Source organism: Pinus tabuliformis, chromosome 8 (genome assembly GCF_031772625.1).
Source record: "Pinus tabuliformis cultivar Carrire ecotype Pingquan chromosome 8, CPIR1, whole genome shotgun sequence".
Taxonomy (NCBI): Eukaryota; Viridiplantae; Streptophyta; class Pinopsida; order Pinales; family Pinaceae; genus Pinus; species Pinus tabuliformis.
In genome coordinates this window covers 64254712-64264836 of record NC_142294.1, presented here as the reverse complement: position 1 = coordinate 64264836, position 10125 = coordinate 64254712, and the positions used below count along the sequence as shown (strand labels likewise).

General features: G+C 36.0%; 1 protein-coding gene across 1 annotated transcript; it reads left to right on the top strand.

Moving 5' to 3' along the window:
- Positions 1–3555: 3555 nt before the first annotated feature.
- LOC149234176 (glutamate decarboxylase 4-like) lies at positions 3556–7582 on the top strand. Its single transcript, XM_089371780.1, has 7 exons — positions 3556–4008; positions 4095–4299; positions 4456–4656; positions 4957–5171; positions 6186–6439; positions 6569–6621; positions 6724–7582. The coding sequence occupies exons 1-7, from the start codon at positions 3923–3925 to the stop codon at positions 7243–7245; spliced, it is 1536 nt and encodes a 511-aa protein (XP_089227906.1). The 5' UTR covers positions 3556–3922; the 3' UTR covers positions 7246–7582.
- Positions 7583–10125: the final 2543 nt, after the last annotated feature.

Genomic DNA, 10125 nt, shown 5'->3' with positions numbered 1-10125 from the left:
TGATTTGGTTGATCTTGCAGATGAGATATCCTCCTTGAATTATGCTAAGGTACGTTGGTTTATTGTGATTTGGTTTAGGTGACATAGTATGCCTTGTAGGAAAGAGATAAAAAATGACTAGCAAGATGGTAAACTACAAAGATTCTCCCTATGAATCAAATGAGTAGCGTGGTGTTGGGCACTCTTCTGATTTAGAAGACACATTGAGAAGCTTGAAGGAAGAAATAAGGAATTGTAAAGAGGGCAATGAAAAAATCATGTAGGCAGAAGAGAAACAAGCAGAGGTTAATGCAATACTCCTTCAGAGTTTGTTAGAATTGCAGTGACATGGGCCACTTCGGATCATCCATAGACAAGAGGACAAAACTAATGGGGCATATGGTAGTAGGCATCATGGTGGTCACAAGTTAGATAGAGATGACATAGTAAGAGATGGTAGACTATTGGATAGCTCGGATAGGAAAGGTTATGGACATAGGTACTATTCTAGTTCTAAATCAATAATGATTAAAGGATGATGGGCAACCAGTTAAAGTTTGTGTGAGTTTGTGGAATAGACTAATGATCATGGTGTATTATGAGTCACATATTGTAATTATAGAAAAACGACATGTTATTGTTTTGTAATGGCTAATTGTGGTCCTTGAAATGTTTTATGTACCTGTTGTAAGACCTAGAGAGGCATGCATACCCTTTGTTATGTGTTCCCTTTGTTAGATAGTTTTAACACCCTGAAAGAGTGTGTTATGTGGGATGGATACACTTGGGTGGGCTGTATTGGTTTTAGACTCCATGAGGTGAAATTTTATATTTAGGGGGAGTTCATCGAGAGGTTGGATGAACCATGTATCTAAAGGACTTCCTAGTAGATTAGCGGTTGCAGTGGTTGGGAACCCATGCATTCTGGTAGATGGTTGTTCCTTTATATGGACATCAACAATTGCATGAACAAGGTACAAGGTGTAATTACCAGACTGGACCAAATGTGATGTAGATCTTGCAAATTGATATTGAGACAAGTAATCATTAAGGGAGAGTGTTGGAAAATGTAATTCCTACTTGTCTCAGTTGTGACTTTCTATGTAAAGGATTATGTTCCTATTCTTTAGGGTTGTTATGTCTAGATGTTCCTAGATTGTTGTGTGGTTGAGATATTCTCTCAACCAGGTGATTGTGTGTCTAAGATAGTCTACCTATCTTGAGACAACAATAAATGTATTTATATATAACCTTATTTGATGTGAATATACAATATAGTTTGCAGTATCAAATTTTATCTAAGACCTCATTTCTCATTGCTGAGAAAAATGTGCATATGGCACCACAACCTCTTTGATATGTATAGACAAACTATGGGACTCCATGGAGATAGGGCATTGTATTGTTTATGAGTTACTCCACACATGCATATGTAGAATGTGATACACTATGAAAGAACCTATGGCATTGTTTCTGAGTTACTCCACACATGCATATGTAGAATGCGATACATTATGAAAGAACCTATGGCAATTGGTTGTGGTACATTAATTAGAGATCTCTTTAAGCAAAACAATGTCATCCAAAACCTATTGTTGAAGCAACCAATATACAAAAATAATAGGATTCTTCTAAGTAAGTTGTAAATTGTCATCCTTTAGCTCATAGAACGCCTAAAATGAGGCAAAAGTAATTTGCATTTTTCTCTTAGTAGAAATTGTCCATTCTAAAAGATCAATATTTCTCCACAATGGTTTTAAATCTTTTATTAGTAAAATAAGTGATAAATGGTATCTCCATCAACCTTCATCATCTCATTATTTCAATTATTATTTTAATTGTGATATCTCATCTTTATGATTGGATTTTTTTTTTAATACTTTATATAGCAAAAATAAATTCCCTTTTCAAACTTCCTTAATCGCAGAAACTCTCAACTGAAAATTATTAATTGAAAAATGTAATGTCTATATTTTTATTCAATAAAATTCAATTTTTTTTAGGGACAAAAATATATTTTATAACTTTGTTTAATATATTTATGATATAAATACCCATATCAAATTAAAATATTTTAATTTGATGTACACAATTATAATTTATTACCTAATTATACTTCCGAATACTTTTTATGTTCATACCTTTTTTTCAATTCAAAAATCCCATTTACGTCCCTTGGTTTAAATAACTTATTAAACACCCATATCTTTCGTCCACATATGGGCAGTTAAGACGTTGCGTACCATTTCAGGAAAGACATAATCGTAGTTCCACGTGGCATCTCTAATATTACACGCCCACATTTTCGATTTCAAACAGCAAACACTACACGAGTTTGTCAACTCGAAAAATCCATACTGTCGGCTTCAACTCATTAATTTTTTCCACGTAAGACTCTCAACTTATTATATCACCACCGACGACCTCGGACCCTTCCATGCTTCCAAATCCGGGCGGGGTACAAGGGACAGTAACGGGGTCTGTCGTTATTGTGTTTGAAAGTCTATTATAATATAATTATAATAAATCTAATTTTAAAGCCATGGTTAAGTTTTAGCGGAAGGTTGAAATTTGAACATGATAATCGATTAATTTAACTCTTATAATATTTTTATTACCAATTCTTATAAATTTTATGGGTTGATAATTATTTTTGATTTTATTTAATAAATAAGTTATTTTATATAATAGTCGAGTTTTATTAGCATAACCGAGTGGGTATTGGCTTTGTCAATGATGCCACCAGAATCAAATCTCATGGAGTAGTTATTAGGGAAAGGAAATATGTTAAAAAAATCTAATCAATTAAAGGGTTAGTGTATACCAAACCAAGAGGTCAAAGATTTTTATGGTTCAAGCCACAGGCCAAGTCTTGAGAATCATAAGAAAAAATAAAAAAATTATATAATAATAATTTTATCATTAAATATTATTTTTATAATAAATAATTTATTTATTAAATTGTATATATAATTAATAAAATAAATAATTTATTTATTAAATTTTGTGTATAATTAAAATACTTATTAAATTTTATGTATGATTAAATATTAACAATTAATTTTTATATGTGAAATAATTATTAAATGAATTTAAGGAAAAAAATAGATTAATAAGAAAAAACAAATTGAAATAACTCATTCATATTATATTTTTAGTGGACAAAAATTCATGTGAAAAATTTAGATCTAGAGTAGTTGAGTATATTGCCCAGAATTAACTCACAAAAATTATAAGACTAAACCTCTCCGAATAACCATTGGACCATATTCTAGAAACCATTTTGGGACAATGAAACCAACTGGACCAGCGTTACAGAATGTTGAAGCAGCGGTGAAGCTCGTAGTCTTTGGCCGGATTCCAGATGGCACGCCTTCACCGTCGCCGATTTCAAACAGTCAATTCCGACATAAATATTCCCCACATTTACGCTTCCGCGTTAAACGCGGCGGGCCGCGAAGGCATCATTTCCTTATTCAAGGAATTGACCCGAAAACAATTCCGGAATTGACGGCGGTATGGTTTACGACTTGTACCCTGTATTTCCATTACCGGGGTCCGGGATATTGGCTTCTAGTGGGAACACTGTTTCGATTACCGGTATATTTGCTTCCATGGTAACACTGTATTTCGATCAGTCGGGGATTAATATAAAGTGCCCCTGATTCCACACCCACCTTTCATCGCTAGTCTTCTTCGCAGTATAAAGTGCCCCTGATTCCACAACGACTTTCCATCGCTAGTCTTCGCAGTATAAAGTGCCCTTGATTCCACACCCACCTTCCATCGCTAGTCTTCGCAGTATAAAGTGCCCCTGATTCCACACCCACCTTCCATCGCTAGTCTTCTTCGCTGTTCTGCAACTGACCACATATTGTGAAATACTATTGTGGATTAAGATCTCTTCGAGGAAAAACCTCTGTACTTTCGTATTTCAGAAAAAATGGTTCTAAGTCGTGCTGCGCCTGATTCGGATACCCATTTACAGTCAACTTTTGCTTCTAGATATGTACAGGAATGCTTGCCTCGGTATGTATCTGCCATTTTAGGAAAATTTGTGGACATAGATTACAGATTCCATTGGATTTTGTTATTCTGAATGTTTGTGTTTGCAGGTTTCGAATGCCGGATAGGTCCATTCCCAAAGATGCGGCCTATCAGATTATCAGCGACGAGCTGATGCTGGATGGGAACCCCAGACTTAATCTTGCATCTTTTGTTTCCACATGGATGGAACCAGAATGCGATAAGCTCATAATGCAGGCAATCAACAAGAACTATGTCGACATGGACGAGTATCCGATTACCACAGAATTTCAGGTAATGGCAGCCCCTGTGACGATCTTCGGCTTCTAATCTGAAACCCCCTTCCAGATCTATTTTGGTTATTTGGGCATTAGTTTATTTATTTTGCCCCCTTTTCTCTATTTTTTCCTGAAAGTGTTGATTTCTTTCATGCGTTTGGACCTGGAAAAGAATCGATGTGTGAACATTATAGCCAATCTTTTTAATGCCCCACTTGGCAATGGAGAAGAAGCTGTGGGCGTGGCTACGGTGGGGTCTTCAGAAGCGATCATGTTGGCCGGCCTTGCATTCAAGCGCAAATGGCAGAACAAGCGCAAGGCAGAGGGAAAGCCATATGACAAGCCCAACATTGTGACTGGTGCAAATGTGCAGGTAACATTGACATTCTCTATCTCTATCAGTTGATGTGTATCAATTAGATTAGCCGAAACCTATCTAAATTTCTGTCTGATATGCATATAGATGATGTTCATCCATTAGGTTAAAACCCAAATCCTTTAAGATGCCTGCCTGATAGGCTCGTAGAGGTTGACGAAACTGAGGTTACATATGTGGAGCTTACAACCTCCAGGACTGAGATGGGTTTAGCTTGGCCAATATTTATAAAATTTAGGCGCTTTTTTTTTAAGTTCAGTACTTTTTACTAACATCTGTACTGCATACCAATTGCAGGTGTGTTGGGAGAAATTTGCTCGTTATTTTGAAGTAGAGTTAAAGGAAGTTAAGCTGCGGGATGATTACTATGTCATGGATCCTGTCAAGGCTGTTGAGCTGGTGGATGAGAACACTATTTGTGTTGCAGCCATCTTGGGTTCCACATATAATGGAGAGTTCGAGAATGTTAAGCTGTTGAATGATCTCCTTATTCAGAAAAACAAGGAAACAGGGTGAGTTTCATCCTCTGCAAATTTTCAATATCCCATCCATCTGAGACTTTGAGGCTTTAAAGCATAATCAATTTGACCAATATATTTGATTCATTTATATTTTAATATAAAGATAATGCGTATTTGTGGAACATCAAATTATTACAAGGTCACTGTCTTTACTTAATCTGAGTCCAGTTTAATTGATTAATTTAGATGGTAGATTCCAAAAATATTTCAGAATTTGGCTGCACAGGAGTATTAGTTATATTTTAAATCTAAAACATATTGGTCAAGCATCAAATTATGACAAAATTCTTGTCTGTAAGTGACTTCAGCTATTGTAGATTTCAAAAATAAAATATTTCAACTCTAGCTATTGTAGATTTCAAAGATATTCTTAGATTTCAAAGATATTCTAAAATTTGGATAGAGAGAGTAAATTAAGTTATTTCTGTATTTCAAATTCAAAAATATTCTTAAAATCTACAATCAACTTCAACCATTGTAGATTTCAAAAGTATTTCAAAATTTAGATAGATTGAATCAAAATTAAGTTATTTTTTGTTTTCCAAATTCTAATTATCATCTTGTCTTGAAGATGAATCACACTGATGGTTAGAAACTGATAAACAAAACTCATAATATGATTTTTATTGAAAATTTTCTTGCACACCAAAATATTCTCAAAATCTACGATCAAGATAACAATTATCTACCCACACCCTCCCCTCTATCCAGATTGTAAAATGCAATCAGTTTCCTACCTCTTTCCACTATTTGCTCTGAGTACCCAAATGCTATTGGCATGCTAGTCCTTTTGGTGTTTAATGATATTTTCCCAGCCCCTGCTTCCAGTTTTTGGTACCAAACACTATTTTTGAATCTCGTTAAAAATTTATCATTGCATCCCATCATCCCATCCACATGCCCTTTATTGATTTAAACTTTAAGATGGCCATTGGCTTTTGTGGGTCTTTTTTGTGGGTTGAAATAAAGTGTGGTCGTTTCCGTTGATTGCGTGTGTGGTTACAGGTGGGACACAGGCATACATGTGGACGCGGCGAGCGGTGGATTCATTGCACCGTTCCTCTACCCTGATTTGGAATGGGACTTCCGCCTTCCATTGGTGAAGAGCATCAACGTCAGCGGGCACAAGTATGGGCTCGTCTATGCGGGAGTGGGATGGGCTATCTGGAGAGCAAAGCAAGATCTCCCTGAGGAGCTCATCTTTCACATCAACTATTTGCGCGCCGATCAGCCCACCTTCACCCTCAACTTCTCCAAAGGTATAATTATGCTTTTTAACTTGATTATCACTGTATTTCATTTCAATTTATTAGGTCAATGGGGGATATTGAAGGTTTCCTATGGGGAAAGAATCTTTGAATTAAATTCTTGACATTGGCCGCCTGCAGGGGCCAGCCAGATAATTGCTCAATATTACCAGCTCATACGTCTGGGGTTCGAGGTCTGTTGTTGCCCATCAAACTTTTATTATTTTTATTTCATTCACTTGTGATCCCTGTGAAGGTGCTGTATGTGATGCGTCTTGAATTGTTTGTTTTTGCAGGGGTATCGGAACATCATGCGTAACTGCGCAGCAAACGCGAAGGCTCTGGCCGATGGTTTGGTGAGGACCGGGCGGTTCAACATACTGTCGAAAGAGGTGGGGGTCCCTCTAGTGGCGTTTTCGCTCAAGGACAGTAGCAGGCACGATGTGTATGAAATCTCTGACCATCTGAGAAGGTTCGGGTGGATCGTGCCCGCCTACACCATGGCCCCCGACGCACAGCACGTAACCCTTCTGCGCGCGGTGATTCGCGAAGATTTCAACCGCAGTCTGGCAGAACGACTGGTTCGGGACATAGAGAAAGTGTTGCGGGAACTTGACGCGCTTCCTTCAAAGATAATGAGGGAAGTGACGGCATCTCTGGTAGAAAGCCATCCTGAACTCAAAGAAGAGAAAGATATAGAGGAGACTGCGAGGTTGAAGTCGTGTCATGTGGTGGACAGGACTGTTAGCTGTCGCAGAGCGGCCGAAGAGAAGAAGAAATTTGTTTTTGTTGAGCAGAAGCCCAATCGGATTTGTTGAAAACCATTGAAATAGCTCCTAATATTTATTTTATTTCTCCGTTGTTCATCGAATTATTCGGCTTAGCCATTGTTTTAGGATCGACAGCTACAGAATCGAATAGGAGACATTTATCGAAACCGCGTTCCAGGGGTCTGTGGCCCCTAAGTAGGTTTCATCAATTTTGTAATATCTTTTTTTTTTTTTTGAACTTTCCCTTGGAGAGACTTATTACCAGTAATCATATTATAAATAGCTAGCATTGTCAACGTTATAATTGTATCTTGGAGCTTATAGATTTGAACAGAAACTTACTTGACCAATTTTTAACTCCTAGAAACAGGAGTGACAATCCCAAGTTCTGTATAAAGTCTTTTCTAACATAAAACTTTATTTGTACTTCATCTGCATGGTATATTTACAGTGACACAGTGACATGATAACCTTGTCATATTTTGGATGTTGGCTACATTTTCGAAAATTTTATTTCATAGTTTCTCTTCATTCTCAAACAAATAATATTCTCTAACATACAATAAATCAACAATGGCCAGAGTGAATAAACCTCTTGCATACTTAATTTATTAGGACTTTTTTGTTATCTTATTATACTGAAATGGCTGCTTTCCCAATTTATAAAAGTTACCATCTTAGAGAGCAACCTTTGTAAATAATTATAAATTTTATTTTATATCTATATTAAAAGTATTTGGGTAGATTTATCTGAAAAGTGATCACTTCTTGATTTATTAGCAAAACCTAATCCTTAAGTCATCACCTCTTATTAGGGGTGCTTTTAGCTCAGTGAACTCAACCAATTCAGGTAACCCCACTCCTCTAGGCTTTTATACATTAATATTATAGATGCATTTTATTAGTGGAGGGCTTTTCAATAGTTTTATTATTATAAAAATCCAAGCCTTAACAAGAAATTATGGCCTTTCAAAGTTTTTGGCCTTCTTTGCTTGATGACATCATCACAACTACATAGCACTCAATCCCACATGGCATCAATGATATGTCACCCCTTGTATGGACATTTGTGGTACTTTATGCATTTCAAGGAAAATTCCTCTCTTGACATATTGCTAAAGAAAAATTCTTTGCAAAGTGGTTTATTCATTTCTTGTGACATCACACCATTTATACGATGAGCAATTTTCTTCTTACCCCTCCTTTCTTTCCTTCGTCTCCCCCTGCCCTTTTTCTTCTCTTCCTTTCCCTCTTCTTCTCCTCTAATTCCTTCTTCTCCCCCCGCCCTTTATCTTCTCTTCCTTTCCCTCTTCTTCTCCTCTAATTGCATCGCATCATGCCTAAAATGTTTAGGTGTGTTGTATCACAACAAAATATCTTTAGTGTGATACATGGCATTAGACCAATTTTTCTTTTAGCCGAATAACTTAACCTTTCTTGATATTTTTTGTATGAAAAAGATTTTTTTTTCTCTAATGTAATACATGTATTAAATGAAGATTTTCTTCATGCAAAACACATTGTATCACATGAACCTTACTTTTTTGCAATAAGCACACATCTACTAATTTAGAACACAGATATGAAAAAGCAAGTTCAATAATTGCTTGAAAAAGGAGTCATCGAGCCTAGTTCCTCTTCATGTGGATGTCTTATTGTAATGGTACCAAAGAAGGATGGTACATGGAGAATGTGTGTTTACTTTCGTGGCTAAATAAAATCATAGTAAATAATTGATACCCTCTTCCTTGTATCGATGATTGTTAGATCAGTGAAAAGATGCAATTTATTTTACTAAGTTGGACTTTCAAAGTGGTTATCAATAGATTCAGATTACAAAAGGAGATGTTTGGAAAACCACTTTCAAAACAAAACATGGTTTCTTTGAATTGTTAGTGATATCTTTTGGGCTTTGCAATGTCTCAACAGCTTTTATGAGTGTGATGAATGATGCTTTTCAACCATTCATTGATGACTTTGTAACTGTTTACTTAGATGATATTCTTCTATTTAACAAAACTTGGGATGAGCATGTAAGGCATGTTAGCCAAGTATTTGATACTTTAAAAAAGGAGAATTTGTATGTGAAATTGTCAAAGTGTGAATTTGACAAAACATCATTAGTGTATTGGGTTTACATAGTAGGGGGTGGTGAATTGAAAACAGATCCCTCTAAAGTTCAAGTGAATGTAAACTCATGGCCCAAGCCTACATCAACAACAGAAGTTAGAAGTTGCTTAAGAGCAATCCAGTATTGGCATTTTTTTTTTTGCTAACTTCTCATTTGCTACATTTCCTTTAGACGCTTTGACTAACATGAAATAGGTCTTTCAATGGGGAGGAAAGAAACAAAAGACCTTTAGTACATTGAAAGAAAATATCAACACAACACCAATGTGAGCATTTCCAAACTTGCAACAGTCATTTGAGATCAAGACCGATGTAAGTGGATATGCCATGGGAGAAGTTTTTATGCCTTGTAAGAAGCAAGTGACAATTGAACAAACCACACACTTATTCTTTTAGCATGTTTAGGTTCACTTTGGATTTCCCATTTCCATTATTTTAGATTGGGATTCCCACCTTTTGGGAGAACTTTGGTCAAGCTTGTGGAGATTAAAGGACACCAGTATGAAGAGAAGTATTTTTTTTCATCCATAGACGAACGGACATATAAAGGTAGTCAATAGGATCATGGTACATTTTCTCCAAGGATATTGTAGCAAACATCCCAAGCTTTGGGATGACCAACTATATTATGTGTAACATGCCTACATCCAAGAATTGTGTTCTTTTACATATAACTCTCCATTCCAAACTTGTTTTGTGTACCTGCTAAAGTCTCCATTGGATTGGATTATTGGGAAAGATGTTGATTTTGATGACCATATAGATGAAAACAAAACCCGAAATACATTTAGAAGATCC